The sequence below is a fragment of the Stegodyphus dumicola genome, chromosome 5 (assembly GCF_044657685.1).
Source record: "Stegodyphus dumicola isolate Sdum_Otavi_A_Nest chromosome 5, ASM4465768v1".
NCBI classification, from domain to species: domain Eukaryota; kingdom Metazoa; phylum Arthropoda; class Arachnida; order Araneae; family Eresidae; genus Stegodyphus; species Stegodyphus dumicola.
Genome location: NC_140772.1, coordinates 133696292 through 133715602, shown reverse-complemented (window position 1 = coordinate 133715602; position 19311 = coordinate 133696292). Strand labels below are relative to the sequence as shown.

Sequence of the window (19311 nt, the reverse complement as noted above, 5' to 3'; positions counted from 1 at the left end):
GTACAGGCAAACCTAAATTTTATGTAAAGATCACTCCATCTGAGAAATATTCGTAACACATTCGTGGCGAAATAAATTTCACCTCTAAATGCACCAAAGCTTTTGTATATGTCGATGCAGGCAGAAAACTAAATTTTAGAGGCTAGTATTTCAGGGTTATTAGGGTTCTGTGCAGTGCAGGATTTACGTATAAGTTACACAAGGGCCTCCACTTTCTTGGGGGGGCACCCAAAAATTTAAATATAGTATAAATATAGTATTAAAATACAGTATAACAGACATATAAAGGGTCCCATATCTCAAATAGCTCTCAAATACCTTATCAAGTCTAAATCCGGCTTTGGTTCTATGAGCATTAATCGTTTTTTCATTTTGCATAAATGCGAGGGCAGGTCCAGTACCAGAGCATGTGCAACCGGCGAGGCGGCAATGGGCGGTAAAATTTTGTAGTCGCAGAGCTTGCACCAAATTGTAAAATGTTTAGTTTCAGCTTGTTCAGGAGAGGTACCACTTGAGCAAATAGTTACCAACTAAAATGTTGTTCAGGAGAAATGAACGTATAAAATTAGAGTAGGTTACATCAGAGGATACAAATGAGGGATTACAAATCATTACAAAGTTGTTTCTTATGGTTTTGATTAAAATTTTTTTCCTATGTTCACGGAATTTCAAAACTACGAAGTTTTCGCAAAACTTTCGTTTTCGCAAAATACTAGATCTTCATTATGGAGAAATATTAAAATTTGGTTACTTTTCCGTTTTACGGGCGCAAATCTCGCCAAGAAGACTTTATTGGCGACAACGTACAGTATACACATAAAAAAAAGTTAATGTTGCAACTCTCAGGGCTACAATGTGCAGGTTACAAATTAAATAATCACACCAGAGATTATTAATATAAAGATTTAATATGGATATCTCACACAAGCTGAAAAACGTTACATTACTCTAAGAACTGCATACATTACTAATTGAAAAGGGAATTTCCCCGCTTAGTTCGCAGTTAAAGAAAAAATAAGAATAATAAAAAATAGTCCAATCAGATGCGGCGCTCCTTCTGTTGAACTTCGCCGAGCTGTTATGTAATCGTCTGTCTGCAGCGGCCGTCTCCAACATTCTCCCCCTCTTTGAGTCGACTTCAGGTTGGCTCAAAGACATACAGTACCTGGTCGAAGAGATCCAATTTCTGAGGCATCTTGATCACACGTCCAAATCTTGACACTTTAGCACCTTGCAGGATGTTACTAGAGTTATATGAAGAGGTCATTAGAATCTGAATGCTCATCACTAGAAATAGAAGAAATAGGATTAGTAAAAGAGTTATCGTTTATGGGATCAGTGGGTTTGTCCGTTAACTGCACTTCCAATGGAGACTCGTTGAGTGGGACGAAGCAGCGTACCAGCTCGAGTCTTTAGTTCTACAGTTCTCACCTTGCCATCTTTCCCAGGAATTATTCTAATGACGTTAGCTAAAGGCCAATGCATCCGTTTTTGATGTTATCTCCTATTAGGACAATTTCACCCAACCGTAGCTCTGACGATGGATTCTTCTTATTTTGGACCAGAAGGCCTAAATAGTCTTTCCTAAATCCATGCCTTAAATCATTAAGCAGTTTTTGGCGATGTCTAGCCCTTTTTCGAAGACCTTTCGAACCGCAGAAATCAACATCGGGAACACCTAAGCTACGATTCTCGATGAGAAACATCGCTGGGGAAAGTGGGATTAAATCATCCGGATTTTCCGACAGATAGGTAAGAGGTCTAGAGTTAATTATTGACTCGCAGTCGCACAATACTGTGTACAACTCCTCGGTTGTAAGAACCGCGTTACCGAGAGTCCTTCTCAACAGTTCCTTTACTACACGAACTAACCTCTCCCACCAACCGGCTGTGGGAGGATTAAACTTCCACATTATACGTTGTATAGACGTTTGCCTCAAAATTTGTTTCCAATCAATGTTACTAAGTTCTCTTTGCGCTCCTCTGAAATTAGTTCCGTTGTCGGAATAAATTATTTTCGACCTTCCCCTTCTGGCTACGAATCGTCTCAGTGACAACAAGAATGCGTCGGTAGACAATGAGGAAGTCAATTCCAAATGAACGACTCTATATATTGCACATGTGAACAAAACAATCCAAACTTTTTCACTTCCCTTCACATACAAGGGTCCTGCCAAATCAACTCCTACTACCTCGAACACCGCTGCGTCATTGGCACGATCGCCTGGTAGCGACACCGGCTCGCAACCGGGAGACTTGGTCTTGTATCGATTGCATCTTACACAATTTTTTACGACTTTCCTGACCGCTCTTCTGCCCCTCACTATCCAAAATCGCTCCCTTAATATTCCGAGTAATATTTGGGTTCCAGCGTGACAATTTTTTAAATGATAATATTCTATCAGACGCTGGGTGAAAATGCACCGGTCTGGTAAAATAATTGGATAAATAAATTCAGGGTCGTCTTATAGCTCTGTAATGCGCGTTTTCACCCTTTTTATACCTTCTCTGTCTGAGATGACACTCATATTGGGAATAGAGTTGGCTGATAGAAAATACGTATTTTGTACAATTTTTATAAGAGTTTTTTCTGCGTATTCCATCTCATGAACAGTTAAATCTCCAGTCTCTCGAAATGCATGTTTACTTTTTGCGTTTTTCACAAACCGCAATATCCATGCGACTAATCGAATGATGGATTAAAAATTCGAAAACCTAATTGCATACCAAGGTATTTCCTCTTCAACTGAATTAAGGTTACCCAATCTGACCTTCCTTTTTTCTCGTTCTACCTCAGAGATCTCGTAAGCCAAACGGTCTGGTGGCCAGTTGTTATTAGGTTCCAGGAGCCAGGATGGACCCTCTCAACAAAGAGAATCTGAAGATGAACGAGGGGAACTGTCTCTTGAAAGCACATCTGCCGAATTTAAATCACCTGGAACATGGCGCCAACACTGAGAAGGAATCAGACTGTTTATCTCTTTTACCCTATTCTCAACGAAAACTGACCAATCACCACAGTTCTTAATCCACCAGAGTGCTACCATAGAATCACTCCATGCAATAATTTTCAAATCAGGCAAATCTAAGGCCGCGTATACTGAGTGAACCAGTCTCGCGCCAATACAACAAGCCATCAATTGTAACCGGGGTATTGTCAGAGATTTTAACGGCGCTACCCTGGATTTGGCTCTGATCAATCGAATTTTGACTCCCACGGGCGTTACAGTTCTAATGTAAAGACATGCACCATAGGAGCTCTTACAAGCATCAACGAATAGATGCAGCTCTGAGTTCTCATTTATCACTACATATCGTGGAATACTAATTTTCTCAAGATATTTAATTTCATCCTGCCAGTTCTGAAAAGTTTTCTGAATGTTATCTGGCAAGGGATCATCCCATTTTAATTTCATAGTCCAAGCCTCCTGTAATAGTAACTTAGGTAACAAGGTAGTTGGACTCACAAAACCCTGCGGATCAAAAATTTTATGTACCATAGCCAAAATACTACGTTTACTTATCTCATTATCCATTGAATAATTAAGATTACATTTTAATGTATCGTTATCCAAATCCCATAAGATTCCAAGAAGAGAAGTTATACCTGAACTACGGGAAATACCTGGAACATTACTTTCCCAACAACGTAGGTTAAAACATCTGCGAGCCATTACTTCTGTAGCCTTAACTATAAAATTTTCTTACTGTTTGATATCGTGAACCCCAGTGACACAATTGCCAACATAAAATGAATGCTTTAATTTTTGGGTCACATCGTCAAACTCGGCAGGGGAATTATCCAAGAGATGCTCTATCGATGCAGAGAGTTGGAACGGAGACGAACAAATGCCGAACACCACTCTGCAGTGTCTGTAAATCATAGGTTCTTCAAGAGTTGGAAGAAAAAACCTCAAATAATCTCTGTGTTCTGGGATAATACTCAGCTGAAGAAATGCTTTTTCTGTGTCGGATGATAAACCAACAGAATACAATCTAAACCTGTCAATTATATCAGGTATGAGTTCAATTAAGTTCGGCCCTCTATTTAAACAATCATTAAGGGACGGCTGATTTCTCTCTCGGGCTGAAGCGTCGAAAACCGGCCTTACCTTCATTGTCTGGCTAGTATGCTTTATAACAGGTCTATGGGATAAATAATAACTCAAATTATGAATTTCAGTTTCAGGAACCTTTTCTATTATTTTTAGGTCTTCCCATTGCTTAAAAACTACCTTATATTCATCTAACTGATTTTCCTCATGAATTTGTAGACACATTCTTTGACGCCTTTTAAAAGTCATAGACTTATTGCTAGGTAACAGAATTTCAGATTTAAAGGGTAGTGGCAATTCATATGGGCCATCAGGAAGAACATTTAAATTCTCTTTAAATTGCTTAACGGTGTCAGAGTGAGCAAGTTTACGTTTAACATCTTCAGTGGGATCTGTTATGCCAATGGCATCTAAATTCCAGAGTTCAGTTACGCTAAGATTAGCACAGTGCAACGAAACTACATTATTGCACAAATTATTTTGTAGTAATGCTGGAATAGTAGCTGAAGTAGGTTCTTTATGAAGATGTTTACTTTACCAATCACAGTGTATCTAAATTTAGTCCCAACTACAGTTACACCAGACTTCAGTTTCAGATAACTGCCAGTAATAATGTCCCCAATGGCATCTGCTCCTAAAAGCAATTCAATGTCATATTCCTTAGCTTGCAAATCAGACAAGGTAATATTTCAAATATTTTAATTCTTTTAGGGTATTGGGATCAACTACTTTTGGAACACATTCACATATTTTGTTCTGAGAAAGTACTTCAAAGTCATGGTCATAAGTGCCCTCAAAATTTCTTAAATTAACATCAAACACTAAATGAGAATGAGGACTTGTCTCTCTCCCCCCAAACAAACCGTGTATAATGGTTTGTTTCGGTTTAGGACGCAGTTGCAAAAACGCGATAACCCTTTCTGAAAGATAAGATTTCTGAGAACCACTGTCCAAAATCGCACGAATTGTAAATTGTCTACCCTCAAAAACTGTTTGTAAAACAAGTGTTTGCAAATACACATTTTCATTAACAGTTGAGTGATTAGACAACACATTACTGAAAAAATAACAGTACAGTCAGTTTCATTTGGCCTTACAGGTTCGCCATTGGAGCACATAATGGTATAGTGAAATTTATCACATGTTAAACATTTTACTTTATTTGTGCATGCCCGTGAACTATGTCCAACTCGTAAGCAGCGAAAACAGGCGCGCTTTTGCACCAAAAGCTTTCGTTTATCTTCTAAAGACATTTTGCGAGCAGAAAAACATTCGGCCGAATTGTGGGATTTCTCACAAAAAATACAACGTAAATTTCGCCTACCTGTATTGTCTTGAACATTTACCAAGGCAGCAGCTGTAGAGCAACCCGGATCATCACAATGGGGACGCGAATGTGCAGGATGTGAAGCTCCCAACCCGGTACGAGCGAGCTTAATCATTTCCTCACTTTGCACTTCATTTCGAAGAAAGCACAAAAGTTTATCCAACGAACGTGTACTATCTTGCTGTGACGCAGTATCTTCCATCGAGCGGCTTCTTTCCCACGCACGAAGAACAGTCTCTGGTAAACAGGACTCAACAAGTGGCTCTAAAAATTCTGAAAATTTGTCCTTACTTCTACCGAGACTTTCAAGAGTCATAAGCTTGCTCTCAAATAAATCATAACGTTCAGCTAAATCTACTTTAATCCTACCAGCAGCATTTTTCATTACAATGGAAAGTAGATCCCGTACATAAATCTGAACCAAAAGTTCATCTCTTCCGAAGCGTTCTTTAAGTTGTGCGATGACCTTTGAATAGTTTTCTTTAGTTGGCGGAAAACTGGTGACGAGTCTTGACGCTTTAGAATCTGCTACCACACATTGTAAAAGATATTGAAATTTATCTTCATCGACGATAGAGTTATCTATGTCGATTTTCTCAAACTGAGATCAAAAAGCAAGAAAGTCTTTCGGTTCTCCACTGAATTTCCTCAATTCAAGTTTCGGAAGCTTGAATTTCCTTTTTTGATCGGTTGTTGTTCCTTCCGTAACCGAATTTCCCTTCTTTGCATTTTCTAACAGCGAACAGATCAAGAAGAACTTGTGACGGTATTCTTCTGCTTTCAAAAAATCTTCGGAATATTCTTCTTGAAGGGCATCATCACTCAGCAACAAATTCGAAACTTCTTGAGTTGTTTCCAAACGTGAGAATTTGTCTTGAATCTGCCGAAACAACGTACTGACTTCGTCACTTCCTAAACTTTTGTTTTCGATCTTTTGAGCTATATCGTTGCAGCATACCGTCAACTCTGTTCTCAGCAACTTTCGTTTTGCTTTCAAAACTTTTATATCCATATTTCATCCAAAAATATAAAGTAGCGGACGCAAATTTACTATGTTGTAACTCTCAGGGCTACAATGTGCAGGTTACAAATTAAATAATCACACCAGGGATTATTAATATAAAGATTTAATATGGATATCTCACACAAGCTGAAAAACGTTACATTACTCTAAGAACCGCATACATAACTAATTGAAAAGGGAATTTCCCCGCTTAGTTCGCAGTTAAAGAAAAAAAATAAGAATAATAAAAAATAGTCCAATCAGATGCGGCGCTCCTTCTGTTGATCTTCGCCGAGCCGTTATGTAATCGTCTGTCTGCAGCGGCCGTCTCAAACAGTTAACAAATGTTGGTTCTAAGAATTTTTTCTTTAGAAGGCATAAACATTTTAATATAGTTAAAAATTTTTTAAAAAGACAATAAATAAAGACAATAAATTTGTAAAAAGACATTAATTTAAGAATTTACTATGCTTCCATGGTCCAACATCCTGATTCGCCGGTTCATATCACTTGACCCCAAGTGATCTTATCTCACGTAAACTACGCTACAAAAATCAATTCTTTCAGTAATTATCTACATTAATTTTAAGTTAAATCTTAATTTGGAATACATGTTTAAATGCAAGAATTATTTCAATTCGTATGAATAGCTTACTCAGAAATTATGTAAAATCACAGTGCTTTACTTCGCTAGTGCATTCTCATTAGAGTTGATGAGTTTAACCTTTGCCTTCAGGTGAGCAGTGTGATTGCACCCTAATTATCTTAATTACCGCGAATGGCCTTAGGGCATAAAATTGAACTATCTGGTAAAAATTCTATGTAATTGTATGCCAGTATTGAAAGAAACAATCAATCTGATAAGAAATGGCTGCTACTTGGTTTGTAAATGAGGCGGAAAAGGTTACCAGCGATGATATTCCGTTTGGCATGAGTTATACTATTATTGGCAACTTTATCGCCTGCGCCGGCAAAACGGAAAAGTACTAAAATTTTATTTGATTAAACAAATTAAGTATTTTCTTCATTACGTATGTAGTTTATTTAGAACTATGAATATTATACCACTTTTTTTATTCTGTCAGTACTGAAAAAATAATAATAAAAGAAGAGTCTGTTAAATTGTATTCATCCGTTATTGCGACACCTGAAGTTTCTAGTGAGTACAGAGCTGTATTTATAAATTTGGCAAAAAATGTGAAAATAAGCAAAGGTAGAATTATATTTATAGAATCTTCGATGCGGAACGGTTACATGGCTATGTAGAAGTAACATCGCATTTTTGTAATGCATATCTATCAACGAAACAAAGTAAGGAAAATAGAAACTAACCTCATAATGTCTGCTGCATTATGCTGAATACAAGACAGAAGCTTTTTTTTTTTTTTTTTCCCCACGAGCTTTTAGTTTTGTCCTCACATTTTTGTTGTTTTCATCTCTCATGAACTTCGAAATTTATTCCCACATTCCTGTTGTTTTCAAAATTTTTAGATAATTTTTTAGAAGTTTTTGTTTCATATTTTCATCTAAACGAGAAACATACCTTTGATGAAGAGCGCTCCTTGAAACTTTGTTTATTGTGTCACGTGTTGTTTTATCATGTGATAGAGTTGGAGTGGCATGAAATTCAAGCGCGTGTTACACTGGTTAATTTGTATGCAGTTGATAGCAAGGCCTGTATTTATCGAACCAACGTAATAATTTAATATTTTGATGGCAAACTCGGTGAGTTTCATTATGTTAGTTATTTTTAAAATTGTGTGATATGTCTTTTCGTAAATCAAAATGTTAAAATACATGAATAATAATAAGAAATTAAATATTTTAAATTTATTTGTCTTGTATATGTGTTATGTAACTTGTGATTATGCTTATAGACAACTTGCAGTCACTTCTTGTGTGAGGTATTATTTTTTAAAATATAAAACGAAAAAATTGTAAAAATAAATGAAAGTGGCTATTTATTCAGTGTGATGTTTATGTACTGTGTGTATTGTTCAGTATGTGTTTTATGTACTGCATAGTTATGGCTCTGATTTACAAATGCCATTAAAAGCATTTTAAAAATAGTTTTATGCTGACTGCATTGCTTTTTTTTTTTTTTTTTTTTAATCTCCATTTATCAGTATTTCGTTCAGTTTTTGAAGATTTACATTACAAAATCAAAACTGATTTCATCCAATTATTTAGCAAAACCTTCAAAATTCATTGTAGGTTTATTTATTAATACACCTTTCTTTTGATTTTTTTAAAACCATTATGCTTGTTATTTTATAATTTAGTATTAAATTAGCACAAAGTTAGTAACTTGTAAAAAGAAATTATTATTATTTTGAAGCCAATATTACAATTTTTTGCAGTTAGCTTTAGAGATGTGTAAGAGTCTTGAAAAGTAACATTAAAACTGATAGAGATAACATGTATGATATTTGTTAATATCTACCTAAAGGAAGTATTTTGAGCTTCCCTTTGAGCTATATATATATTGTTACTGTTATTCTTTTCTTAAAAATTAATCAGAGTTCTTTTCACAAAATTATAATAGTTGAAGTTTTTGAGACCTTGCAGCTGTTAAAAGAAATGTTAAATTCTGTATACTTTAAAAATTTTTTAATAGATTTATTTTAAAATTTATGTATTTATTTTTTTTAAATTCATTGTATGTTTTTCTGAAAATATGTTTGATTAAAAAGTGAAATCTGTACCATTTTAAGTTATTATTTTGAAGAGTAATTATATTTATCTGTGTATCTACTTTTATGTTTGTCCTCTTTATGTAAGGCAAACATTATTGAAGAATGCATTCATCATGCATTTATAATGATATTACATTAGAAAACCTTAGGTTTTCTGTGTGAAATCTTTAGTGGTTAAAATATTAAACTTGTTTATAATTTTTATGTTTTTATATTATTTTGATACGAGTATATATTTAAAATTTTGATTTGTTTAACAAAATATGAAACTTAATTTGTAATTCACTATGCAAAGTTTTCATCTTGGGCAGGAAATAGCTTTCAAAAGTTAATGTGCTTTTTAAAATTTTTACAAAGAGCTTTAATGAAATCAACTTTTATCTTATATACAGCTGTCTTACTGTATGTCTGCCTTTAATAAGAGTTTGAATTAGTTTATTCTGTTAATAAATAAAACTAATAAGAGTTTTTTGGTACTCTTCTCTTATCAGGACCAGATTCAGAAGTGTATGTGTGTGAATACACATGAATACAGTTGTATATGCATATGTACATGAACACAACACATCCATCCATGCCTACATTTCTGGGTGAAAGGGAAGAATCACCCACTGCTTGGCACAATTTTCAAAATCGCCAACTTGAAAACAAGTCCAAGAATTGCACAAACTCAGTATACGCATCGACCTATTTTCACTTAAAAAAAATCGGAGAATTGCACAAACTCGGCATTGTGCGCTCTCTTAACTTTGCCCATGTACATATTGATAAAGGACTGGGAATAAGTGGGCAATTCTGCATTTCACCCCATTTCCGGACCTGGTCCCAGTAACAGAACAGTACCAATTTGTCTTTTAAAGTTGTTATTGATAGTACGGCATTTCAAAAAGTAAAGATACAATGGCTCGCATTCCTTATAAAAAACATTTATTTAGAAAACGTCAGTTGCATCTTATTAACGGGGTTATTTATTATTTTTCGACATAATCATCCCCGTTATCCAAACATTTGTTAAGTTGGTGCACAAGCTTTTGTATCCCACAGTCGTAGAATGTTGCCGCCTGTTGAAACCCAGCACGCACACAATTTCCTGTACCCTAACTTGACAGTCACAACTTCATAAAGAGTTGTCATTGACACTTCCGGTATGATCTGAAGCAATTCTTTCAATTTGAGACATCTATTCGCACGAATTGCTTCCTCTGTTCTCTGAAGAAGAGCATCAAAGATCACAGATGGCTGACCTGTTCTTTGTTCGTCATGAACATCGGTCCTACCTTCAAAGAAATGATGACACCATTTCGTTACATTTTGTCAATTCATAATGTTCCCATAAACAGAAACAATTTCTTTGTGAATATCTGCTGGTCGCTGACCTTTTGCATGAGGAAAACATATGACGGAGCGCACTTCGCATTTGGCGGGATTTTGAATCGGCGCAGTCATTTTAAACACGACCTACTCCAACCAGAATCAACGTTGAAATGCCGAACAGCCGCAAGGAGAATGCTAACGGTTCAAGGGTTAACACCTGTGTTGCCAACTTGCTCACCAAAACTTTTCTTTTCCTCTGACGTACGGTGTATATTTACTTTTCGAAATGCCCGCGTATTACTTTATTACAAGTAACAATTTTAATCTATTAAATCTTGTAAGAAAAGATATTTTCTGATTATCTGCATTCACATGAAAAGTCTCCTAACTGATAATTTTAAAAATTGGCAAAAAAATGAGTCTAATCTTTGGAATATGGTAACAGGTAGTTTGGCGACATTTTGGTAAGGCAATAAAGGTTACTAGCTAGGACTTTAGCAGTGTACGTGGATAAAGTAAAGAGTGTGCACAATGCCATTTTTGTGCAATTCTGGGATGTTTTTTAAGTGAAAATAGGTCGACGTGTACATGGATACCGTGTATGTGCAATTCTTAAAAACGCAGCAAGCAGTGGGCGATTCTGCACTTTCACCCAATTTCGCACCTAATCTTCGTCATGATTAAGCACTTTTGTTCCATTAAAGTTCTAACATAAGTGTAATTCGGCTGGCAGATTGTTGGAAAAAAAGTGTTGAGTAAAAAAAAAAACAAAAGCCTTTACTTTGTGAAAACAAAAATGGCGTCCAAAAAAAAAAAAAAAAAACTAGCAGGTTGCTGTAGCAGGGTTGGTCGCCAAATTTCCACCAAAATATCGCCAAGTTACCATAATCCGAAGATTAACCAAAAATGCTTTTTGACCATCTTAAGCTTCTACAAATACACTGTTCTGCTCATAAATAGAAAAAGTAAAACATTTTCTAAAAAAAAAAAAGAAATTTTATGAGAATATTTTATTATTTTATAGGAAGATTTTACGCTTAATTACTGAACTGTTAAATTTTTTACTCTTTATTTTTTTGTCCTGAAATTGAAATCTTTTGAAACAGAATGACATATCGTATTATTGAAATTTGATTGACATTCAGAGCCATTTTATTTATGTATTATTATTATACATGATTTATATGTATATATGCAAGATAAGTATGAAACTCAAAATTACTAACTTTAATTTTGCTATGTCTCTCTTCTTTCTTAAAAATACTAATATGTAAATCTAAAATGAGTCATCTGAAAAATAATTTTTCGTTATGTATATGCTGGAGTTCGGTGAACTTTCAGCTAGTCAGATTAAAAAAGTTTTTGTCTATGAATACCGATACTACTATTGAAAAAGCCCCCTTTTTTTTTCTTCCCTTTACTTGCTGCTGGCAACCTATGCTTTATTTATTGCTTCAAGATATGTAAGAGACATGAATCTGTCAGGTGCATCCAAAATGATGTGTGTTATAAAATGTGTAAAGAAGATATTAATTTTCACCATGAGACCTGGTTTTTCTTAATTATGCATTTCAGGTAATTATGCATTAAAGTATCTCCAAGTTATTACAATGCAAAGAACTATCACCAACCCATTGCAGCTACTTTTCAAATCAACTTATTACATGTATGTGATAATATTTAGAAAAGTTATATGTAGAGGCATTATAAAATGGTGAAACTTTCACAGCAAAATTAGAATACTTTTTTTGTTTCTTATTATCTAAACTTTTCATTGGTGCCATTACATTTTTAAAATATAATTTTGATGAAAGCAGAAGGAGCAAGCTTGCTAGCAAGAGCAGCATAAGTGAAAAGCAGAAAACAAAATGTAACATAATCCAAGATTGTGGCCTGTTTGAACAGGAAGAAGGTTTTAGTTGACAAGTTTTGTCCTTCAGTTCTGAATTAATTGTATTATCCATGTTATTGAAAGAAGAAACATCCAAATTAAAATAGAGAATTAAGGTGCTATTACAGAATTAAAGTATCTGTTTTGCTTTATATATTTTTTATGCTACATATATACATATGTGTGTGTATATATGTATGTATTTAGGACCATGATATTTATGTATCATTATTATACAGTACAAAGTCCGTAATCTGGACATTATCCGGAATGATCTATAATCCGGACCTAAAAGCCATAAACTTTTTTTTTGGTATGCTTTACGCATGCGTGCATTGAAAAAAAAAATGTTTAATAAAGTAAACAATAAAATATTAAGCTTTTTTTTTTTTTTTTTTTTTTTTTTTTGGTAAAATGTGATACCCTTTAGATCATAATTGCTCTTTATTTCATAAATTACAGTTTTATATTTTTAATTGCATAATTTCTGCGTGCTATCTTACATGATTTAAATTGATGATCTGTAATCCGGAATCGCCAAAGTCCCAACGAGTCCGGATTATGGACTTTGTACTGTACATGATTTAATATATATATATACACACCATATTTCCCAACCCATAAGGACCTACTTTACTCCAAAATGTGCCCTGAAGTCAGTCTGCATCTTATGGGTCGAGAATATAACTTCATCTTCTAAGATGCTGATTTGCTGAGTTTAAATCTTTTTTCCCACATTAGGGTTCAAAAATAGTTGCCTTTATTACAAATGCTGATAATCACACTGTTTTGAACCAGTAGAAAGAAGAATGGTTTAAATATACTCTTGATAATACTTCCTAAAGCAATTTTCAAAGAAATCATATATGTTTACAATGTAGCATATATGTATGTTACTGTATACTGTAATGCGGTTTAATTTCATCTCGCATGTTAGACCATGGGCCATGACATTGAAAATGAATAAGAAAATAACTTTAATAAGTAAATAACTTCCATAGCACTTACTTAAGGGCAATCAGAACTGCTTTGAAATGCATCATTTTTATAAAAAAGATAAAATTATAAGAAGCTGTTCTGTGCATATTAAAATGTAAAGTAATAAAAATTAGTAGCACCACTTCTCACTAGAAATCGTGCCATGCCGATAACAAACGGTTAGAGTAGACTGAAGGGTACCCCTTGTATTATCGTGAACTTGTTGTTTCATTTATCACCAAGTTGTTGTTTTGTTTATCGCCAAGTTGTTGTTTCATATATGGTAACTTGAGTAGTTGAATGTTATGAAAATCCTATTATGATGTAATCCGTTGCATGATTGTGGTAAATTTTGGATTATGGGATGGTTTGTAAGGGTTTGTGGTGTGTATTGGTTAAGAAGTACATTGCTTGCTTTGTTGTTTAGATGGTAGAATGGCTGAATGTAATAATATTAATTTGAAGTTTCTGTATGATTTGGAATGAAAGGGGAAAAGAACATTAATTGACTGGGTTAGAGTAGACTGAAGAGTACCCAATCTTACTAGCCATTTTTCGGACAGTCCAGAACTACGGAGGATATTTTTTACTCTTATTTTTGTGAATTTATGTGGTGACGCTGATATACGGATTCAAATTCAGATAATTTTAGGAGCTTGTTGGATGCTGTTAAGGAATTTTGTGTGCCACAGACTGAAAACGAAGAAATTTCTAAATAAGGTAAGTGGATATTTGCTTTGTGTAGTGCTTAGATGCATAAGAGTTTTTTTTTTTCTTTTTTATGTTATTTTAGTGTTTGGTTTAAAATGTAGTTTATTGAGATTATGTATTTTTTGTTTGCCTCTACTGTAGAATTAGATGCTCTTTTGAATTTTTAAGTGAAAATATATCAATGTGTACATGGACAAAGTCAAGGGAATGCACAGTGCCAAGTTTGTGCAATTCTCTGATTTTTTTAAGTGAAAATAGGTTGACATGTACGTGGATAAAGTCAAGGAAGTGCACAATGCCTAGTTTGTGCAATTTTGTGATTTTTTTTTTCCAAGTGAAAATAGGTCATTGTATACATGGATACCGAGTTTATACAATTCTCTGACTTGTTATTTTGTCTTTGTGTAGCGGCAATTTTTGGTGCTAAAATCGCTGCTACACAAAGCCAAAATAACAAGTCAAAGAATTGCACAAACTCGGTATCTGTGTACTGTCAATTTTCGTCAAGGGGTACCCATAAATATACTTTTACCTTACAAACCACAGCAACCAGTTGTACGATTGGTACAGAAGCAATTTTGCTTTCAGAGCCGTCTAGCGTTTTTCACCTATGCTGCCACTCATGTTAGCCCAATTTATATTTGAAAATAGTAATATTCAGAATTATTGTTACTGTTTAAAACGCATTATTGCCCTTTTAAAATGCTAGCAACAATTTGCTGAAGCTTTCATGTCTTCACAACTTGTATTTGTTTATTTGCATCATGTTTGACCCTTTAAAATAAAAGGCCTTGCTTTTCTGGTTAGTTGACTTTTTATTAGTACAAAATAATGAAATGTCTCAAAACTGGTTCATTAGAACCAGAATATCTCTTGTGATGAACTGGGAATCTACAGGCAGTCAGACGTAAGAAATGAAATTCATTCAGTTTGTAATACAATCCTTTCTCTTTAGTGTTCAGGTCTGCTTTTCCATTGAGAAACTAAGTATAGCATAAAAAAAGTTAATATTAGAATACCTGCATGGGATCTAAAGAGAGAAGGTTGTTGTATAGTAGTATTGCATTTCAACTTGTAATTGTGAATTATGCTTCAGAGTATGGAAACTGAAAGGTATTTTTGGCTACCTTTGACTGGAAAGATGATAATAGGAAGGGAGAAAGCAGAAGATGGGTTTAGTGAATGTAGATAAAAGAACTTTGCATTCATGAGCTCCTGAATGGCCAACGTTTTAGAAACACATTGAGAAATAGAAAATAAATTGCAGGAAGAGCAGTTTATTGTTTCAACAAAAATTATTTTGATCGAAGCAAGAATATTGGTGATGGATATGTTTATTGCCGATTTTTCTGAGAAAACATCATGGTTCAAGAGATTCATGTAAAGAAATGGTTTGTGCATGCATAACCAGAACTACAATACCACAAAAACTGCCACTTGAATATGAAAGAAAGATTATAGAATTCCACAAATATGTCATAAACTTGAGAAAAAAGATGTACTTTGAGCATGAGAAATAGGAAACATGGATGAGTATCTTTGACATCTGGCATGCCATCAAATAAACAGTAAATGTTAAAGGTGATAAGACATTGACAAAGACTACTGGTTATAGAAGACATGCTTGTGCTGAGTGGTTTAATACCCTCTCCTTTGTTAATCTTTAAATGAAAATGCTGCATCAACGTACAATTCCACATGGAATTTATATTCATGTTTATCCTAAAGAATGGATGGAGAAGGTATGAAACTGAAGAATGCATCTCTACAGAAGATATGGTAAAGGCGTCCATGTGGAATTGTGAAGAAATCAACTTTATTAGTGTGCTAGGTTCATATGAAGCAATCAGCAAAAAATCCTTGCTACCGAACAGAAGACACAGCTTGCTGTGATTCCTGGTGGATTGACTTCTCAGTTGCAGCCTCTGGACATTTCTGTCAATAAACTGGTCAGAGGATTTATGTGTGAAGAGTGGATTGAATAGATTCACATGAATGGGAAGAATGAAATGGCCATCAGTTTTCAGCATTTGCGAATGAGTGAAAAAGTCCTGGGAGAAAATTAAAAGTGAGACTATCATTAAGTCTGTTAAAAAGTGTGGAATTAGCAGTGTGCTAGATGGAAGTGAAGATAACATTGCATATGAGGAAAAGTGACAAATCCAGTGACAGTGATGACCAAAGTGAAAATAACTGTATACATGATTTTAGCTGAAGTAATGACAGAACATTAAAGGGGCAGATTGAGTCAGTTTACAGAAGTCAGCAGTGTTACCCTCGCTTACACATTCTGCAGATTTGTTACCTATTGTAAACATCTAGTCGTGAGTTGCCAAGAGTGACATAGGGTTTAAGCTGTATGGTATGGAAGTACCCATATTTATTATCCAAGCTCAGGTTGACTCAAGGACCCAACCAGATTACAGCCGTAATTGCTGCTAGAGGTGGTTAGTTCTGTGTACTGAATTCTGCACACTATATACCCCAAATTACTTGCAAATTTAATCATATCTTCCTGATTTATTTCTCAAATACGCCCATGACCGACACCAGAGCTGGTGCGGCAGAATTCAGGGAAGGCAAAATTTTTAGAATTTAAATGGTGGAGTAATGAAATCTTTAGAATTTAGAGAAGGCACTGGGATGCAACATTTTTAGAATATAGGGTATGCAGAGACTGCGCAGAACAACAAAATGTTTACTGCTTTCCCTGGATAAACCTTAAATATATGTGGGAATTTATTTATCGGGGATTGAGTAAAGCGGGAAATAGGCTTCCCGCACATGCTTAAGTACTACACACAACTAAATTAATATAATTCAAGCTTAACTTTGTTAGCGTGTAATAAAGGCAAGACATCATTTAACAGAACATGCCTTTGCTCTTTAATCTGACAGTACTTTCTTTGCCAATAGTCTATAGCAGATGCTAGTTAAACTTTATGATGATAGCTGTGAATTTGAAGTTTATCAGATATTGCAAACAAAATGAAATTTTCTAATTAATGAATTAGTGAAGAAGTGGTACTAAATGCAGATGATATAACAAGTTTTCATTGAATTGGTAGTGCCCCAGTCATCAATCAAATAATGAAAAGTGAAATTGTAATACGATTCTAAAGCCAAAAAATACTATATTGGTAGTGATGAATCTTGCTGATAATGATGAAAATGACAGGGGGTTGTTGAAAATGAAAAAAATTCATTGGACAATTTCGTCAGAATTCTAAACCCAGCAATTACAGCTCTTGGAACAATGGAGTTTTGTAATTGAACAAAAATACATTTCTATCTTTAGGTTTCAAGAGAAAGTATCAGCGCAAAAAAAAAAAAAAAAAAAAAAAAAAAAAAAAAAAAAAAAAAAAGGAAGCAACTTAAAAAACTTGCATTGAAAGAAATGTTTAATAAAGCAAACAAATAAATATTGAGGTTTTTTTACTTTGTAAATTTTGATTGATATATTAAGGTCGTAAAAGCTTCATTATTTCATAAACCACTCTTTTGTATTTTTAACATATAATTTCTGCATGTCATCTTACTAGATTGAACTAACATCTTACTAAATTGATTATCTTAATATCCAAAAAAAGTCCCAAGTGTGGTGCTGCCGAAGTCCCTGATGAGTACAGATCTCAAACTTTGTACTGTATTGCATATGTACAATAATTATGATTCTGCTGTTTCCTTACCATCCTGATGTAGCAATGGCCAGTAGTTTGTGTGTCTGTCTGTATGTTTATGTGTGTGTAAAGAAAATATAGTATATGTTTTTGTGTGTATATTTAGCTTTTCATGTATATGTTTGTTATATATGTGTTTGCTATATATATGTATATTTGTGTGTGTGTGTAAGGCAAGCTGCATGATTTTATGTGGCTTGATGGTTTTTGTTCTCCAGTGAATAATTTCTAAAATTATTATTGAAATTTAGGTACCAGTTTCTTACTTTGCCATTTTCAGGTTTCACCATCTATCAAGCATGAACATTTGTATAAGATTTTGGTCATTGGAGAGTTAGGAACAGGAAAAACAAGTATCATAAAGCGTTATGTTCACCAGTTTTTCTCTCAAAATTATAGAGCTACTGTATCCTTTATATTTTCTTTTGTATATAATTTTTTTAGATATATATTATTTCATTTGAACTCTCAATATTAAAGATATTTTGGGATTGCAAAGGGGACCAATGACTTTTGCAAGGGGATAACTTTTAAAACCTTTCCTTTAGGGGGTCACCTTTGTTAATTTTTATATTAGTGACTAGAGAATGCAAAGGAATGTTTTCTCTTTTCTGCTGACTCGTATCCGTAAACTAGGTCAAATAATGTAGCTGAAGTAATTCCTAAACTAGGGAAACTGTTTCGTAGCTGAAGTAATTGTCAAATGATAGAATATTAACTTTTGCAGACACTGCCTTATATTGAAAATAGGCCTTCGTGGCAAATATTTCTTAGGTACGCCAAAAATCAGTGTATAATCTAATCAGTTTTAGTTTGTTTTTTAAACTCAACATAGTTTAGAATTACATATATTGATTAATAATTTGTACACAAAAATAATTTTTTATCATTTTTTTCTTACACCATTAGGCAGTTTGCATTAGTTTATATATATATATATATATATATATATATATATTTATATATATGTAAAAGTAGAGTAGCATTTTGTCTTTATATATTAAACAAATCCCTTTATATTTTTGTGATGTTATCTTCTTTTCTCTTTTTGAGTATTTCTCTTTAATTTGAAAAAAAAAAAAAAAAATATTTATCCCCCTTCCTTTTGAATAGTAGTAAATATTTCATGTATTCAAACTATATTACTGCTTTTTTCGTTCTTTTTTAATATGTGTATTCTTTTTAATATTCTCTTTTAGTTTAAAGAAACTTTTTACTGATTATATTTTCATTATTTTGCATTGCATTTTACGCTTTTCAGATTACACCTTACGTATTAATGTAGACTTCAAGAGAGCAAGTGAATTATGCAAAATGCACTGAAAGTTTTTCGCTCTGAGCTAACATTCTATCGTTGAAAGGAAATTTATGAAACCATATAGTTGTGAGTAGTGTGAATATCATTGGACAAGGGACGGGTCATCAGACAATGACTGAGTCTGAAGGATAAAGGAATTTCAATGACCAATATTTTGGTCAGCGTCATCTTTTTGAGACATTGCAATTCTGACCTATATTTCAGCCAACTTCATCAAGCTTTAAGCTTATTTGTATATTTAAGGTGTTAATCGTATTAATGCGTGTCATATTAAAGAAGCTGTCGTTTGCTGTAGAATGGTTTTATTCCCTGTATTAATTAAAATGAATTAGAGGGAG

General features: G+C 33.9%; 1 protein-coding gene and 1 long non-coding RNA gene across 4 annotated transcripts in view; one reads left to right on the top strand and one right to left on the bottom strand.

Annotated features, from left to right (window-relative positions):
• Window positions 1–889: 889 nt before the first annotated feature.
• The window catches only part of LOC146997237 (uncharacterized), a 45077-nt gene continuing 26655 nt past the window's right edge, over window positions 890–19311 (bottom strand). The window contains exon 2 of one of the 2 annotated variants that reach the window (XR_015041240.1): window positions 890–1244. This is a non-coding gene — a long non-coding RNA (uncharacterized LOC146997237). Of the gene's footprint in view, window positions 1288–19311 lie in introns of both variants that reach the window. The other variant, XR_015041239.1, reaches the window with a different exon arrangement.
• The window catches only part of Rab32 (RAS oncogene family member Rab32), a 30206-nt gene continuing 18767 nt past the window's right edge, over window positions 7873–19311 (top strand). Inside the window, exons 1-2 of one of the 2 annotated variants that reach the window (XM_035363594.2) lie at window positions 7873–8110; window positions 17936–18061. In XM_035363594.2, coding sequence (XP_035219485.1) covers window positions 8099–8110; window positions 17936–18061 — 138 coding nt within the window. In that variant the 5' untranslated portion in view covers window positions 7873–8098. Of the gene's footprint in view, window positions 8111–13912; window positions 13985–17935; window positions 18062–19311 lie in introns of those variants that run through there. The other variant, XM_085817087.1, reaches the window with a different exon arrangement.